The sequence below is a fragment of the Oryza brachyantha genome, chromosome 5 (genome assembly GCF_000231095.2).
Source record: "Oryza brachyantha chromosome 5, ObraRS2, whole genome shotgun sequence".
Taxonomy (NCBI): Eukaryota; Viridiplantae; Streptophyta; class Magnoliopsida; order Poales; family Poaceae; genus Oryza; species Oryza brachyantha.
Window position 1 is genome coordinate 1,735,708 of NC_023167.2, and position 19,400 is coordinate 1,755,107.

General features: G+C 38.6%; 1 protein-coding gene across 2 annotated transcripts; it reads right to left on the minus strand.

The window, feature by feature from the left end:
- Positions 1-458: 458 nt before the first annotated feature.
- On the minus strand, positions 459-2,121 carry LOC102710784 (auxin-responsive protein IAA8-like). 2 transcript variants are annotated; one of them, XM_006653961.3, is made up of 4 exons: positions 1,703-2,121; positions 1,314-1,495; positions 1,088-1,211; positions 459-739 (listed from the first exon to the last, which is right to left on the minus strand). In XM_006653961.3, exons 1-4 carry the CDS (start codon positions 1,918-1,920, stop codon positions 679-681), a joined length of 585 nt encoding a protein of 194 aa, XP_006654024.2. In that variant the 5' UTR covers positions 1,921-2,121; the 3' UTR covers positions 459-678. The 2 variants fall into 2 exon arrangements, with proteins under 2 accessions (XP_006654024.2, XP_015693150.1); XM_015837664.2 differs by having other exon boundaries at positions 656-739; positions 1,083-1,211.
- Positions 2,122-19,400: the final 17,279 nt, after the last annotated feature.

Here is a 19,400-nt window from a genome sequence, read left to right on the forward strand (position 1 = left end):
GTTCTTTCTAAGGAAGTAGCAAACCCATTTCTGGCCCTCGAACTCTACATGCATTTCAATTTTCATTCGAAAACTCAAATACAATGAAAATTCTAGCTACTTTTGCACAAGGTGTGCATGTTTGAGATTCTAGCGACTTCCTTGATGGAGGCATTCACCGTGAGTGGAAAACACGCAACTGGAGGAAAAAAAAAAAAGTTATCTTCCATACAATAAAACTGCAGGTGTATAAAATAAATTATTCTACATTTAATAAGAACTACCTCTGTTTCTAAAATGTAAGTATTTTTAGGTTGTAAGTATTTTTAGGTTGTTTGGATTGTTTAGCAGGAGTTAAGGTTGAGAAGAACAAATTAATATCCTGGAAATGGATGGGAATCATGTAATGAGACGGTCGGTGGAGATAAATATCTTCAATAGTGTTAAAAATATTTATATTTTGGTATGAGATTTAAATCTTGAAAATGCTTAGTATTTTTGTATATTTCTCTACTATAATTAATGGGTACATATATTTGGTATACTCTGCTATGCTCAATTTCGCTATTTTTTTTCACCTGCCGAAAACAATCATCTCAATTTTGCTCCACCAAAATGAGCAAACTAAAAAAAAAAAGAAGAAAGAATAAATCCATGAACACCACAAAGAATTAATTGACAATCCTGAACGTATAATAATCATTGATACTTGCTGTCTGCTCTTGCAATTCTCAATCTCTTTACACTTGCCAGGAACAACCTGCCCACAAAAAGGATTAAAGAGAAACCACAATTAGTTCAAGGATGTAATTAATTTGACAATAAACAAGAATGATCTGAAACTATGCATCTCAGATTATCAGGTTAACATCCTCGTTCTCTGGCTTATACTTATTATAAGTAAAACAACTTATTAGTAATTAAAAAATAACTTATGGTTAAAAATTTTTAAATACCCATCCTCAGTAATATAAACACAAATGATATAGTAACCTTCGATAAAAAAAACCCTCCAAATCAACACCAAAATTAAAATTTTAAACTTTAATTTTTTTATAAGCCGTTTTGCAAAACAATGGGGATTGAAAATTTGGTGAGCTTGCCATACTCCCAGGGAACGTCTCCGGCCATCATCCAGTCTCCCTCCTGGTCTTCATACGTCAGGACATGATGATCCTCCTTCGTCCTCCCGCCGACGGCGAATTGTTGATGGAGATCCATGGCATGTGGATCTTGCATGATCGATCAAATGAACAGCAAATCGAATTAACACCAGCGATTTCAGTAAATCGATGAACAATTAATGCTGCCTGGACTAGCTAGCTAGCACGTACAGGTGATGGTGGATGCTGTGAACATGGCGGCGAGCTGGGCGGCGAGGCCGGCGTAGCCGTCCAGCAGCATCAGATCCAGCTTCCTGCCGACGGGGACGCCCTCCATGTACACCTTCACGAACAGCGACCGCCGCCGCCGGCCATGGTGATCACCCGCCGCCGTCGCCGTCGTGAGCGAACTCCTGATACAAATCAGATGATTAATTTTTCCCGGCGAGATGAGTCCGTATCGGATTGAGAACTGATCGGCTAGCACTGGGCTAATAAAAAAGATCGAATTTTGCCAGACGAACTGAACAAGAAGATCGATCTGACGAGTAGCAAGTGCAATTTTTTTGTCAAAAAGCGATGAACACCAATACCAAATCGAGAGATCGACGAAGCCTTGCCTCGGGGTAGAAGTAGAACTGGAAGGGTTGCCGTAGGTGAGGCCGAGGTGAAGCTCCGTGCTGACGACGCCTCGCTGCCTCGTCGTCGCAGCCGGCCGACGACAGCAGCCGGAGGACGCCGTGGAATACTGCGGCGGATCAGACCGTTGTTGTTCGCCGCCACTGCAACTATCCATGGAAGAAGAAGTAGCCGGAGACTCTTCATCATCACTCTCCATCAAACACAAATAAATCAAGCAATGCTCGAATCTCTGGATCGATCGATCAGTGGGGCACAAGAACTCGTTAGCTATAGAAACAGAAAAGAAGATCGAGAAGAGAAGAGAGAAAGAAAAAGGAAGAGAAATGAGAAGAACCCAAATTAAACTGGTACGAGACCCCTCTTTATTGTGCTATGATCTGCTCATCGATCCATTGCTACGTATACTATACACCTACCTGCAGCTACGCCTACGTACGTATATATACCATCAACTTGTTAAATCTAGAGAGAGAGAGAGAGGGTACGGTGTTTTTGGAGGTTCCACCGCCATATTGTACGTTGCAAGTAGCCTAGCTAGTAGTACTGATCGAGCTACTTACTGCTCATCAACTTGTAAATGTAGATTAATTTCAGTTTTGAAGAAAAATTAAGATGGGTGATAGGCAGCAATCTAGCTAGTTTCAAGGAGTTTTGATTCCCCCCACTATTATTTTGATCTTGGTTGAGTAATCAAGCGGTTTCTAAATATTATGGATCTATTTAGGGAGCTTAAGGATCTGAGAAGGTAGCTAATGAGAATCTAGGAAAGGTTGATTTCTCAGTTCTGGTTTCTAGTTATTTTCCGGCTTCTATGTCAGACTATGGAGTGGGACATACTTTGGATTAATTTAGATAGTGGTGATGCGCTCAGTGCTTAGTGAATCGCTCCAACAAGAATAGAAAAAGAGGTGCCCTCCTTGCCCCGCTAGAGGGAAGCGCCGATCAGGAGATCCTTAAGGAAGATGGATGCGGGATCTAGTTTCCCACGACAGTATTGGCTGCGGTGAGGTGTGGGGATGGATGAAGGATAGCGTGTGGCAGCGGCAGAGAGCTACAACACCTAAATCTTGACACAACAGCAAGGTGGCACATGGACGATGGCGCGATGTTGATGTGGGTTGGGCAGGCGGTGTGGTGGAGATGGTCTGACGGATGCAGCAACAATGGGCTTTTGTGGTTAATGTGGCCACGCGCGGAATGTAGATGTTGGGCACAAAATCGTGATGACGAGGCGAGTTGTCGAGCCAACGTAGGAGATAGGGCTACACGATGGGGAGATAGTCGTGTAGAGATGCAGTAATGTTGGACTCCTTTGTCGATGATAGACTAGTTGCAGTTACTCAAGGGTGCGATTGGCGGCTTAAGGTCTCTAGATCCAACCCTAGCAAGTTGGTTGTGCTAGTTGTCAACTGGCATGCATGTTCGCTAGTTATCGCTTGTCTAACTCATTTATTATAGTCATGAGCATATGAAGACCAAATCGGTAATGATAGAGGACACCACACACCTTCATATAGGCAATGTCATGATGCCTCTTCCATCACCATGCCAGGAGATGGATTCTCCAGTGAAAACCTTGTTTTGAATGTTCGTATACTCTGATGAAGGTCTCTAAACCAGTAGTTTTTTTTATTTTTATTCAAGCTGTAAATTGTAATTCGTATTTATTTCTCTTGTAAATTCTGTAAAAATTGGTTGTACCTAAAGTAAAAGACCGGAAGAATGAATTTCATTATTAAAAAGAGAGAGAATTTGGATGATTTTAAGAGCTAGAGGTTTTCGAAAAAGTTGCAGTGGTTTGAAGCTTTTTCAACAAGCCCATGGTTCGTTTTTATATATAAAAGCAGTTATCGGCAGAACGCAAAACATTTTTCAATATTTTCCACCAACACAAGTTACATATATAATCCATCAACTTGTCGAGTAATTAAGAAAGACGACATAGCTCCTGTGAGAGAACGCAGGCCGGCAATGTGGCCATGCACCGTTGGTACGTATCTCGTGTGTGTGTGCGCACTGTAAGAGCTAGCTAGCTAGCAGCACTGCATTATTAGCTTGGAATCGCCATCAAAACCAGCATCCATCGATCTCATGTGATATCTGTTTGCTGTGATCCACTGCGATATATACACACTGCACAGCACGCACCTGCCAACACCAACCAAACACACACACACATTGCTTCCTGCATTGCATGCCTTTTCACCAACTTCTTCACATGTAGTACAAGCTAGCCTTCCAATCCATTCCTGAAATCAACTCTCTTTAACTCATATCAATCATAAAACGCATACAATCAAGTAGAACTTACGTATCCGTACGTGCGTACACATGCAACAATAGAGTAATCGATCCTTAGATAAAATCCAGATTATCGATCTCTGAGTAATAATCTATATATTTATTATTGTTAGATCGATCGACCCGTTTATATAAATCATTGGATAAGAGCTTCTCATATATATATATATATATATATATATATATATATATATATGAAATTTCTATTCTACTACCAGGTATAGCTACTCCCTTTATGTCTAAGGTATAGAAACATCTTTAAACATATTTTTTCTCTCTTTCAACAAAAAGTATATATATATTGTGTGATAGATCGAGACGAGTGGGGAGGGAGACTCCTTGCCTTCTTCTTCCTCCGGTCCCTCAACTTTTTTTTTTCTCTTCTTCTTGTCCCTAACCTTTCTCTTTTTTCGTGGAGATCTAGATCCAACGATATAGATTTATCCCTATATATATATAAACATACCATGTATATCGATCGACATTATACCAATATGTAATACTCACTTTGTTTTATATTTTAAGATTTTTTAATGTTATCTAGATTATCTAATGATCAATGTATATGTTTTATATATGTGTTTAGATTTATTAGCGTTAAAGCGGCCAGACTATTATTCAATCTCGTGGAATGGAAGGACTACTATCTGATAAATTTACAACAGGAACTTCAAATGATAAAAGTCAACTTAATTAATTGGGATAGCGAGCTGCATGAAAAAGATGTCCAAGTACACACCAGCTATTTTTCTTAGACACCATGGATAAACTTCAGTACGTACCTCTTAGCTATACAGCTCTGAAATTATAGTGAGTCAGTAAATAATCAATGTACTCCCATAGCTTTTATAACCATTCATCCATCCTGAAACGTACATAATGATCACACATATATCAGTATATTAAGCCATATATAAATGAATTGAATCTGCCCGTTTCCGTGGCAAGAACAGTGGAAGTTAAGAATTAAGAGGATCATAATCAATTACATCGCCGCGACGATCGACGTCGACGCCTCAACTGCAACTGCAAGCACGCCATTACTTCGATCTCATGTCAAACCGCTGCTATAGTACAGAGGACTGCACACTGTCCTCCAACACGCAGCACATGCAATTAATTAATCACGATTACGTCCATTTCTATACTCATTAATCTGGATTGATTTCCATTATGGACAAAAATGAATTAACAAAGATAATGACACGATATCTCATATACATGTATAAATTTATGAGAAGTCTATTATTGAATATATATATATATATATATTTATTTATTTATTCATGTCATTAACGTATATAGTAGAGGCCCATCTGATGACATGGTATTTCATACACATGCAATTTGTCAAAAGCCTATGACTAGCTAACATGTAAAGAAGGTGAAAGATCTAGCTTGCTACTACTACCTTCGTTCCATAATATTACTATATATCTTGCTCTTTCAAATTTGAATTAGCAAGAGAGTAATGTTACGAGACGGAAATAGCATGTGTTTTGTGAAGGACAAGTTCCTGAACCTGAGGTGAGCCGGTGACAAAGGAGGTATGTCTTCCATGATTATATTAATTATGCTTGATGCTCCAATAATGAAGGCAATGCAAGTAAAGCACAAAAGGCGTGCCAGTGATGGGAGTCTTTTAATTGATCCTGTGCAGGACAGAGAAGAAAGAAAGGAATGTCTAACAAACTCATCAAGATGAAAACGAAAAGAGAAAAGCAGTTGGTGAGAAACTGCAGAAAAAGCTTCGCTTTGTCCACATTTCAAGGCATATATAGCACTGTTACCACAGAACTCATATATTCATATTGTCTAATCAGTTATGAGTGTGCGTACATCGATCCTAACGATCGTGAGACAAATACTAGATCAAATTCTTATAAATTTTGTTTAACATACCTAGTTGTAACACTTTAAGTATTATATTGATATCCCCTATATTCTATATTATAAGACTGTTGTATATTATAAGGCGTTTGTCATAAGTTAATTTTTTTAAGTTTGATGAAGGTAACATAATTGCATCTAATACCAAGTTGGTACTCCTAACTACCGTGTTATTCTTGTATTACTTGTCCTCGTGCATCTTGTACGTGATCATTCTCATCCTCATTATCATAGTCCCTCAATGGTAGTGGTCCATTGAAGAACCGCTTGTTATTTGAGTCCTGAACATTCCCAACAATACCAGGGGATAGAGGAGTGCTGGTCAAAAGATATATGGTGTTGCACCCTTCAATGATAGTTAATTATCATATACTCCATAGCCGGTGAGAGTGGACAAGAAAAGAGAAATGGTTGGATGGAGAGGCGAGTAAATGGGAGGTGGAGAGCACAAGGCACAATATTTAAAGTTGGGGAGGTGGCTGCCTAGCGTCTCAACTTTGGAAGCAGTGCGCAATTACTGAAGTGACATAGAAAGATAATGAGTCACAAGAAGATGAAAAATTATGAAGACATGGGCAGTTAATTGCACGAACTGCTTGTGAAAAGGTGTTTCCACATGCGGTTGTATCAAGTTCTATGAAAATACACTCATTTATATAGGTTGTTGTTTTAAGCAATAATCTCTAGTACTGTCTTCCAAACCAACAGCCTATATAAATAACACATTCAATAGGCGGTTAAGTTAAGGCGACCATACGTAAAACACTTACCGTAGGTGGTCTATGATGTGTTGCCATCTGCAACATATTGCATAGACAGTTGTACTTATGATCTCCATGTGTAATACTATAAGAGAATATTATATTAGATGATGCTATATATTTTTTCTGTAAATTTGATTAAACTTAAAAAAATTAAATTAGTACGTCAATCTCATACCATCTTAATAATTTATAATGAAGGGAGTAGAAATTATAGTGCATGCTTGCTTGTCTTGCTCCTGAAGAAATGCAGAGCATCTGGAAGACAATGTTTTGCAGAGGCAATGTGCTGAGAGGAGAGGTGATCGAGAGGAGAATTCAAGAAACTGATTGCCATCGATGGTGTCCAGCACTTTATGTGCAATGCAAGCGTGCCCTCCCAAAGCCATGCATATATGTAGATATGCCACTCTCTGCATCATATCGATCCTTCTCTTTTCATGTCGTCTTGAACGATCGAAGACAATGTAATTAATCAACATTAATTGCATATTTTACATTGGTGAACCATAGTCGTCGTCTGCAAGAGCTGCAGGGGATGTGAATTTCTGATCCATGGATCGATCCCCATTCAGGGTCCAGCTCTGAACTGAAGACGACAGTATTTGAGAATATGATCAAGATCGAGATGGAATCGATTGCTCTCGTCTTTTTCCTTATGTTTATATTTATAAGTTAAAATTAAATTTTTAACATTAAATTAGGAGTTGATTTAAGGATTTTTTTATCCTATATAGTTTATTTTTCATCTTTTACTTTTAAATCATCAGAAACACGTACATAAAAGTTTTATTTATAAATTATTTTTCTTTATAAATATGTTGTTTGGTTTTTTTTCCAGCCAAACAATCACACCTCCAATGCATATGGAGTGAGCTAACATTTATTAATCAGACGATGACTCTGCTCAAGCCATGATGGTAATGATGATGTCGTTAATAATTGGCTACAATTGTCTATATATATTTATCCATGTTCTTCACTTGTCCGGTGGGGATACAACATTAGATCTAGAGTGACGAAGAAGACTAGCTAGCTACAAGGGAGGCAGCCAAAGGGATTGGCCACCTGCATGCATATATGCTTAATTTCATGCATATATTCATCAGTCGATGTCATGATCATGATTGGCATTTCCTTAATTAATTACGAGTGGCTAATCTTGGTAAATTTGCAGCAGAAAAATCACTATACATGGCTTCTGTACGTTCTGTTGTTAGGCCCCTTTGAATCACTAGAATGAAAAATAGAGAAATAGAAAAAACATAGGATTCTGACAAAGGATTGCAAAACACAGAAAAACATATAAATGACCATTTGATTGGACCACAGGAAAAACACAGGAATTTGAGGAGAGATAAGACACAAGTATTTTTTCCATGAGGTTTTACATCTTGCTAAATTTCCTCAAAAACTTGTATGGGAAATCTTGCTAAATTTCCTCCAAAACTTGTATAGGAAGAGAAATTCCATAGGAATTTCATAGGATTCATTTCTTTGATTCAAATGGCTTTGTAGGAAAAATTCTTATAGAAATAAAATCCTCTAGAATTCCTATAAATTTCCTTTGAATTAAAGTGGCCTTAATCTGAACCCTGAAGTAGGATACATTAAGAGAGACAAAAATATGTCTGAAACTCGAATACAGTGTATAACTATACTATAGTTCCTGGGCCTAAAGGTTATCAAAATTGTCACTTCATAGGCTTGGTTTGTTAGTGTTAAATCTGGGCCTTAACTGTGACCAGTCCTGGGCCATTAATTCCGTTCCATGGCTCTTTCTCCTTGAATGGCCCAGCCCAGCATTTCTGGATGGCCCAAAATCCTAGATAATAATAAGAAAACAAAAGCTCCACATGCCACAGGCCCACAGCCTTGTAAATCTCCAAGACTTGAGCTGCTCCATTTCTTTATCCCATTTGTGTAGAGAGGTTGCAGGATTTTCTTTTTCTCCTTTCACGTGAAATTATTGCCAATACGATATTTCTGCATCAATTCCGAAATGACATTGATCTTGGAGAATGTAACAACATAATTTTGACTATTGCTATTCAATGAACTGCCTATACAACATGTGATAGAAAATTTCACCTATATCATGTGAATTTTAAAATGTTGGATCTGCTTTGAGATCGTGCACCCCTCCTAACCCTAACCCCCATCCTCCCTAATTTGCATGCACCGTGCTACCGATTTCCCTCCTCCATCAATTCATTGTCGCTACCATCCAGGGGCAGATCTAACGTGGATGCCTAGAGGACTTAGCTCCCTGCTCGTTGGATCCCTATGAAAACAAGAGGGAGATATAAAATAAAAAGAAAAAATAAGAAGAGTAGAGGGGCTGAAGGAGAATGAAAACAATCAGCCTTCCTCCTTCAATGGACTGGATCAGCCTCTGCTACCATCCTTAGCTATCCTCTCCTCTCTACTCTCCGTATAGATAGGGGTGGGAATGGTCTAAGTCCCGTGGGTTATTTCATAACCCTATTTAATTCTTAAAATTTTTTAGCTCAAAACTTTATATAATTTTATTTTCAACCAGTTTTAAACCCGGCCCTTAAATTTTATAGGCAAAATAGTTAGACCCGTTCTTTGGCAGCTCCCCCAGTAGATCTACTGGTGATGTCCTCTGTCTACGGTCACCCTATTAATCTTAGAGAAACGCCCTCTTCCCCACCACAAGCCCCCTTCCAAGTTCCAAGTTCCAAGTTCCAACGACCCCAGCCCTAATATGTACGTACGTAGGTTCAATTCTCTAACAAAGTTAATTTGAAGTGTCACCGACACCGGAGAAGGTCACTGGAGGTAAACGAGAGAGCACGGAGCACAAATCGCAAAACATAGCCGGTGACCCAAAATCTGCAAGATTTAGGGCTAAATTAATATTTTTCTGTTGATTAATTACCAAGTCTCAATAACAATAATAACATGCACGCGAAACATGAACGAGTACAAGGCATGGACCAGCTAGCAGATGGATGGATGGACAGGACAGGTGACGAGTAGGGACCAGATGGATGTCGTGGTTGCAATCAGAGATGGGCAAGATCCAGATTATTATTAGCACGCAGTACTACACTATAGTAGCTTAGCTAGCTGACGGACAAGCAGTTGTGGGCCGACGACGAGGATGGCGACGAGAAGCAGCAGTTGCGTGCATTCCCGTCGACGGAACAAGACGACCGGCCGGACGGTCGGTGGTCCGGCGACCCACGTGGGCTCGCCGCCAACGACCGGCCGTCGTCGCGCCACGCCGCCTGAGCGCTGCCGGAGAGATAGATAGATGCGTATCAGAAACGAGCTTGTGATTGCATGCGTGCAAGGCCCGCCGGCCGTGTGACGATGGTAGTGATGAGCTGCTGCCTGACGATTGGGCCTCTCTCTCTCTGCTGCTGCTCGCCGACGAATCTAAATCTACCTCCTCGACCGATCCATCGGCTGCATCGATCTTCTGCTAACTCCTCTCCACCGTAAGATAATAAGCATGATTAATATTTTCTGATGAACAATTGGTTTGCGATTTGGTTTATAAATTGAATTTGGTTTGGAAACAATTAAGGTGTTGGTGCGAGTGTGTGTAACTAATGTGAGTCAGGTTGCGATATCTGTGCTCGGAAACGGTTGGTTTGTCTCTAGTTGTGCAGGTGACTTGAGGTCAATATCGGTCAATGGCGGTGGGATCGTGACTAAGCTCGGGGAGGAGCTGAGGTCCGGACGATCGAGGATGCCAGGTGACAATATTGAATACGAGTTGGCACATGGTGGAGCAACACCGTGTGGGATGGACTACTGTAGCGCGGCGGGTACTGTAGCAGTCGGACTACTGTAGCACGTTTAGACTTCTGCGGCTGTGTCTGATTTTGGTATGTTGGATTTGATTAGGAAAACTAAGAGATGAGGCATATTAGTATAAGGAGTCCTACTCCTATTTGGTGATAGACTTTTCGATATAAATAGAGACCGAGGGGTATGCCCCCGGTGTGCTTTTTGTGAGACTTAGTTGTTGATTCTAGATCGACGATTTTGATAGGAGTGCTGTTGGTGCACTTTGTAAATACCAGTTGATGCAATAAAGTCAAGATCATTCAATCTACGTTTTCGGCTTTCATCTACTGGTGATTTTTTTGGATTCCGACTATCCGATCGACGTCATAGGAGTGGCTTGATTCGATGGTTTGTTTGGCGGCACATGAGCGGCGCGATCAAGATAGCGGCGACACAGGAGCGATGCGATCAAGGTAGCAAGCCTGCGTCAATTTTTTCGACAGAGTTAATCCTTTATTCCGTAAAAGATTTTTGGGTTTTGTTTTTCTCTACCATTCACCCCCCTCCGGTAGGTTTGTTTGATCTTATTCGATCCTACATCCACAAATGCAGGAACCAACCGTTGCGCATGTGAATCTTTTGTTTGTGTCATGCATATATGGTAGAAAGTGAGTCACATGAAAGATTTGCATATCCTGCCTGCCTGCCTTTTTTTTTTAAGAAAACGACAGTCAAATAAACGATGAACACAATAGATCAATCACAAAAAACACGAGATTTAACGTGGAAAACCCTTCCAAAGTAGAAGAGAAAAACCACGGACGCCAGCCAACAAAATATCTTCACCATTTCGAGATGAGATTACAACACCGCACGGCGATTTACAAGAGGTATATATAAGGCGAAACCTTGAAATCCAACCCAAGCCTCCTGGCGACGGGTCTCCACTTCGCTGCATCAAAGTTAGCCTCTTATACTATAGATTTGGATCATAACTCAACATTTTTTCACATGGGCTGTCGATCGATCGTTTTCTTACATGTGTATTTGTACGTTGCGTAGATTTTATAGTTTACATCATTTAATATTTATAAAAAATCAGATAATCTTTCGACATTCATCACCAAAGAACACAACGTAGTATACAGCTTATTGCCAAACAGATGCACGGTCCCGCCTTGATTTCTTAGGTAATTATCACAAGAAAACTATATTACAGTAAAATTATCTATTCTGCAGTAAAACATATATTTTGGCTAGGTTCTTTTATAGCAAAAGATGAAAAATGATCTGATTTTTTGATAACTATTTAATGGTACAAACCTGAAAATTCTATTTTTTAAAGTTGAGATAATAAACTTCTATATAGAAAATGTTTACACAAAATGCACCATTTAGCTATTCCGGAATCATGCGTGCAAGTTTACACATCTTAATTATTCTCATATTTTTCCTCGGCATTTATATATATGCTTCTCGAATTACTAAACAATTAATGTATTTTTTAAAAAACAAATTCTATATAGAAATTAATCATCTTATTTTTCTAGAGTATATTTTTGAACTTTGTATCTACTTATACCATTACATAGCCATAAAAAAAATCAGATGATCTTTTATATTTTATCAAAAAAAAAACAGCCCGTGATCAGCTGAATTGAAACGTTAAGGACCCATATGAAATGGAGGACTGGGAAATGGTTTTTGGGGTATTCAATTTCCTTTGGAGTATTCCCTATGGCCAATTAATTCCAAAGGAATAATTTCATAGGAATATTGCATTATAGAAACAAATTTGATTTGTAGAAAGAAGATAAGAAATTTTTCATAGGACAGCTTCCTGTGGCCAATTAATTCCAAAGAAAAATACGCAACAGGATGAAGCTCTTGAAAGGTTATCTTTGGTTAAACTTTTCCTGTGACAAGTACTGTACCACGTCTTTCTATCTGAGTAGCTAAAAACACACAGGAATAGTAGTATAGAACTAAACTAGCGTGGAAGGTAGCTTTTGGAAAGCGACATATGAAAGAAACGGTTTGAATTTGAAGGGAATTTAATTAAGAGATGGTATGGATAAAACCGATCGAGATTTGGTCACATGTAACTCTCCGTATTTTAATAGATAACTCTAAACTTTTTGGCACGTGTTGGATTATTTGTCTTATTTAAAAAGCTCACATGATTATCATTTGTTTCGTTGTACTAAGATTTCTTATCAAATATATGGTAGGAATGTCATATATATCCGTATATTTGGATGATTTCTTTAAATAAAAATGTATCCGTCTAGAGATCAAATCTTTGAAAATTTTAATTTTATCAATCTAATCTGGTTATTGTTGTTGAATGATAATCTGAAGACACAAAAAACTATACACGTCCTTCTCTCCAGCTCCCCGTACATTGGGTGTTTGACAGAAGAAAAAAATCAAATATAAATATATCAATGGGCCGACCGACCAGCCGTGGCATGCAGGGAAGTTAGAAGACCTGAAGAAGGGAGCGCCGGCCGGCGTCGCCGTCGATGGATCATGCGTACGGGGAGCTAGAGAGAAAGCTACGCATCTCGCGGCGGTGGCGCCGGCCACGTACCGTCGTCTCCCACCTCCAGCTCCGCTTCCGTTGCAGCCTAGCTCATCCACTGATCCCTCTACCTATAGGAGTTCTGCCTCTGATCGATCGAACAGATTATTCGTTAGTCGCCATCGATCCTCGTCGCCCAACGCACCGCACGCACGTGTACATGCTCCCGCCACTTGCGAATCCCTCTTTTCGTTTCTGCTGGTATAAGCCAAAATTTAAGCCTTACGGTACTTAGAGTTTTTTCACTAAAATTTATTTTTCTAATATTATTTTAGATCACTAAGAATACTTATATATAAATGTTATTCTACTCTTGTTATTGATTAAATGTTTGATCTCTTGTTCTTATGTCAAACACGCGTGTAATGCACGAGAGCTTTTTTCCCATCCTTAAGGATCGAGATACCATGAAGTACACTGTTTTCTATATAAAATTTAATATTTTTTGATCCCATGAAGTACACTGTTTTCTATATAAAATTTAATATTTTTTTAGTATCTAAGATATTAAGAGATACCAAATTTTATATAAAAAATAATAATATCTCAGGATACCTTCTCAAAGATAGAAAAAAAGCTCAATATATGGAGGTTGAGGGAGGACGTGTATGAGCTTTTTAAATTGCGTGCACGTCTTCAAGATTTGATTGATATAATTAAAATTTTTAAACATTTCATCACTAAATGGACCCATATTATTTACAAACTATTTTTTATTTTTTTAGTTGCAAATACGTCGTATGATATCTTGGAAACAATCGCACGCCTCCTTCGTCCACACGTACGCAACGCAGGCGCCACCGGCGGCCATCAACATCACTCGTTTGCGTCCTCCTCGCATTTACAGCTACAGTCTCTGCTGCTAGCTAGCTAGCTTGCTTGCCGTCGATCGAGCTCGTCGATGGCGACCTCTACCAGCCAAGCCAAGCTATAGTCTGCTCCAACCTCTCTCTGTCTCTGTCTCTCTCTTTCTCTCTCCTAGTCGGATCGCCATGGCACGTGAAGTCGCATGCGCCGCGCGTGCATGCGGAGCCATGAATCGATCAAACCATCCATCAGCTGAGACTGATAGATATGATATATGATCTATCGATCTCCATATATATGCGCATGCATATAGATATATATATTCGCGATCGAGAGGAGAGGTTGGAGAAGGAGGAGACGCGTAGCTGCAAGCAGCGTCTCTTCATGCCTGCTCCAATGGCAGTAGAGATGGCAACAAGGACCCGATCCTCGATTTTCCGTAATGAATTAACCTATTAACTGACAGGGATGGTTGATATCTAGCATTCATAGAGAATCAAATGGTACAAAGATTATCCCCGTCGGGATGGCAGGACGGGGACGGTCCCTCGTTCCCCGTGGTGACCCGTTTACCCTGTAAAGAGACCAAATATATATTTTATATATGATTTGGCAAAAAAAATAAAGCCCAATAACAATGCTATATAAAGTAAAGCCCTAGTCAAATCTATCTCCACCTCTCCAGCTAACACCGCTCGCCACCCCTCTCCATCGCCTGTCTCCATGCATCGGCACCGCGCTCTCCATCGACCGCCTCTGCATGTCGGGGCTGGCCACGCCACCCTCTCTGTCGCTTGCCAGCGCGCGCCGGTGCTACCTGCCTTCGCCCGTCGGTGCCACCCTCTTCGCCGCCCACCTCCGCGTGTCGGTGCCGCCTCTCCACCGCCCCCGACGCGTGTCGGCCACTCCGCCACCCGCTGGTGCCGCCCACTTCGTCGTCCGCCTCGCGCTTCGACCTCTCCTCCGCTCACTGACACGCGCCATCCCTCTCCGATGCCTGGCCACCGTTACCTGCGCCCGACCGCCGACCGAGGGGCCGGGGAAACCACGGGGAATTTTTTCCCGCGGTAATCGGGGATGGGTTAATTATAGCCCCCATGGAGGTTGATGGGGACGTGATCGAGGAATTTTTATCACTGTGAAGACAGGGACGCGGTGGTGATCTCTGAGAATGAATTCCATTGACATCGCTAAATGGCTGCCGAGCTCCCGTTGCTCTCTCTCCTTGCCTTTTTTTCTTCTCCCAAGAATTCGCCAATTAGTGTCCTATCTGTACCAACCAACGTACGTGTGGATGGCAGCAAACCGGATCGATATATCGATCGATGAGAGTATATATGTACACGTTGGATTTGCACCTCTCCCGGCCGCCAGCTGCTTCCGATTGGCTACCTCCATGTCCATCCCGATCTCATTCATATATATATATATATATATATATATATATATATATATATATATATATATATATATATATATATATATATATATACACACACACACACACACACACACACACACACACACACACACACACACACACACACACACACACACACACACACACACACACACGAGATTTGTTCTGGTCCAAAAAAGTATCTCAAGATACCGGTACATCGCGGTATTAAATCGTTTTTCATCATTGTATATAGCTGATCGAGCAGAATGAACATTGTTAGATCTACGATCATAAAAGATTTAATACCATGAGGTATCAGTATCTTAAGATAATTTTTATTAGACCATAATAAATCTCATATGATACTATCTCTCTGTCTCTTCCCTTTTTTCTCATCATCCCTAGCGTACTATATATGCTCGTTCTTGCATCTCGCATATATCATATCATCATAATGCTATTTATATGTAATAATTTACCTCCCTGGCTGCAAAAGTGAACGATATATCGATTCGATCGGTACCAACTAATAGCTGGATATATCCTTCACCAATTATTAATTAGAAACGTCTTGCTCGATCTCTTGCACAAAACAACCTTATTGTCGTTTGATCATCACCAGACATTCATATATAGCTACGTTCCCTCCGACGCACGCTGTCGATCATAGTATCTCCAAATGGGGAACAAAAGATAGCTGACAAAAAGGCACCACACCGTGACAGACGACGGCCAACCACATGCATCCCCTATCCCCCAACTTGCTGATCCAGAGAGACATATTTACAAATAAAAAATAATTTTTAAATAAAAATTTTATATAAATAAGATTGAAAATTCAAATTTTGGTCTATAAGAAAACATAAGTGAAAAGATGAGTCTGCTTGTTTAACCTCTGACATATTTTAAATCTCGGAATTAAATAATTTATAGGCTTTATCGTTGGTTTCATCGGTTTGCTTATTTTTGGATTATCATAATAAAACCGTCAAAATTTTAGCCTACAATTGTTTTTTATTATCTCAGTCACATGATTTTGACTTATAATTAAGCCACCGATATATATATATATATATATATATATATATATATATATATATATATATATATATATATATATATATATATATATATATATATATATATATATATATATATATATATATATATAACAGAAACATGTCTTCGAGGCTTCAAGAAAATAACACTAGCGCATCCAGCTAATTGCTACCCATGCATGCATGAACCATGCCTTCACCATTGCAAGAAACTAAAGAAACCATATTAAAAAGATCTTGTGTGCATGACTACCAGTTAGTACTAATTAAAGACGACGCCAATATATATTAATTAGCAAGACAAGGCCGCAGGCTGTACCAATGATTGGAGACACAACCAAAAAACAAAATATCAATTTGTTCACAAATCCACATCGATCGGTGCATGTATATAAACTTAGTAACTATCTTCATTCTAAAATATGGCTATCTTTAAAATAATACCAAGTCAGAAAAACATCACATAAGAATGATGTGACTAGATTATCGTTCCACAAACCATCATATATAATATGTAACCTTTTTATTTAAAACAACATGCATGTTCCTCTATAAATATCATTAGTTAAAGTAGCATCTTACATACCGTATCAAACATCTAAAGGCACTTCTATTAATTAATTAATTAGCTGGTTTGGGACGCTTAATTGAGTATTAGTATAATTAATATGGAGATAAGACATTACATGTGACGCGGGAAAAAAGAAGCAGCTGCATGCTAGCTAGCTTTCTGCAGGGCAGGGCACTGCACTTGCAGCTTCCTTAGTCTCTGTTGTGTTCCTACTGTGTACCCACTCACAGATCTCTCCATGCATGCCATTCAGTTCCAAGAAACACAGTATATACGATAATTAAGGATCAAGATCTTTAATTGAGGTGTCCTACCCTACACTCTTGCCACTCCACAGGCCAACATATGCAAATAAATAAATACATATATACAGTACATACATGAGTGTTGCATGTGACCGATGGATCAACTGAGATTTATATCGATCTCCCTACTTAGGCTTAAATTATTTAAATTTCCAAGAAACTTCAGCAAGCAATAGGAGATCGATCCAAAATAATTCCTTTATAAAGTTTTTATGTTTTGTCCTATGTTAAACTTCTCTAACTTTGACCAATGCTTTTATAAAAGATATTAATTAATAAACAACATCTAATTAGAATCATTAAAATCCATGAATTATTCTTTGATAGTGCGCTATTTGGTAGTAGATTAAGGGCTCCTTTGAATCATATGAATAAAAAACGGAGGATTAGAAAAAACATAGGATTCTGATAGAAATGTAAGAGTATCACTAAACATAAAAAACATATAGAAATAACCGTTTGATTGGATCACAGGAATTTAAGAAGAGATAAAAGACTCAAAGGATTTTCTCAATGAGATTCTACCTCTTGCTAAATTTTCTCTAAAACTTGTATGAGAAGAGGTATTCATAGGAATTTCATATTTAGCTATCTTCATTCTAAAAAGATTTCATATTTAGCTCATGTTATTTGTTTCATAAATATTTTGTTTTTAAGTAATTATTGTTTGAAGCTTGATAATTAAAGTGGTGAAAAAACATTAGGATTTGAAAAGGTAGAAATCAAATGCGCGCATTGCCGTTCTAAAATGTGAAACGAACATTATAATCTTATATAGCTTAATTTATATAGATATACGTGAGGTACGTTAAAAATAAAGTATTTTTGATGGAATGAATAGTAGTAATTGCCACATACGTAGTACTAGCAAGAAACAAAGACAATGAATTGATGGATGCAAGTTGTGGGCCCTGCATCCACCAGACGGATCAGTTCTTGTCCTGCAGAGGTGATCAGTTAAGACATACTCCCACCGTCCCACCATTTGTCGAGCATTTGATGATCCGTCTTATTTTAATTTTTTTAAAAAATTTTAAAAAATTAGTCACGCATAAAGTACTGTTTATAATAAAACGAAGAGTTAAATATTATATCTAAAACCGAAAAATTAATTTATTTTGGGACGGAGGGAGTAACGAATGGCACATGGGAGCTCCTCCCTCTCCATAACACTATTCAAAAACGATACAATAAATTAATTTCTTTTAAAGATAGATAACACCTCCTCTCCCTCGATTTTAGTTCGTTTGACTTAATTATTTAATTTCTACAGGCAAAACTACTTGAACATGACGAGGACATTCCTTTCTAAGCTGTTAATTAATTGCGTGTTCAATAATTCGATTGAGAAGAAGAAGCATCGGTTGTGTAAGTGGTAGAGTCAACTGTGAAACTGTCATTATTCACATCCTGGTACTTACACAATATACCCACGTAAGTTAAAGTGAGCTCTTCATAGAAATTTAATGAGTTTGTAGATATACTATCTTTTTCATACAATGATACAACTCAGAATACATATGAACACGTACGATCTCACATCACAAAATTTTACTAAGATATAGTAATGGTAGATTTATCTACCTATGCACGTATCCTACTCCCATGTAGCTGTAGAGGTAGCTCTTGGTTTGTCTTGTGAGTTTCTAAAATTTGTTGGTATGTGTATCATGGAAACTATATGAAAGCGTAATGGAAAATTAATTGTCACTGGCTACATGTTTCTTATTTTAATCCTTACTGTTTATCTCCTCTATTGTCCTACTTCGTGTCACCGACGTTTAATTACATTATTTAATAGTACAATAGTATATACAGAGAAATATAGTAAGATAATTATAAAATCCTAAAAATGTAGTATGTGAATGTTATTTCTGATTGTGTATAGCCACCATCTATAGTTATTGATTTCACGGTGCTAATTCTTCTCACCGATGTTGATAACAAAATCCTATTATCTTTGTTTCACATTATACAGATTTTCTGATTTTATCTAGATTTATTTATATGATAATAAATCTAGACACATATACAAAACATATATATTAATATATGAATAAATTTAAATAAATTTAAAAAATCTCGTAATATGAAACAGAAAGGGTACAAGATGACGGTTGGTTAAGAATACATAACTCTTAACTCTATACCAAAACGTGTACGTTGTCGTCTCAAGGTAGCACACAATGACAATGGCGGCGTCTGACAGTGGTTACCACAAGAAGTCGTCGT

Coding starts and splice junctions, on each gene's coding strand:
- LOC102710784 (XM_006653961.3), bottom strand. CDS start 1,920: ATGGAGAGTGATGATGAAGAGTCTCCGGCTACTTCTTCTTCCATGGAT. Junction 1,496..1,702: donor AGTTCTACTTCTACCCCGAG/GCAAGGCTTCGT, acceptor GATTTGTATCAG/GAGTTCGCTCACGACGGCGA. Junction 1,212..1,313: donor CACAGCATCCACCATCACCT/GTACGTGCTAGC, acceptor CGATCATGCAAG/ATCCACATGCCATGGATCTC.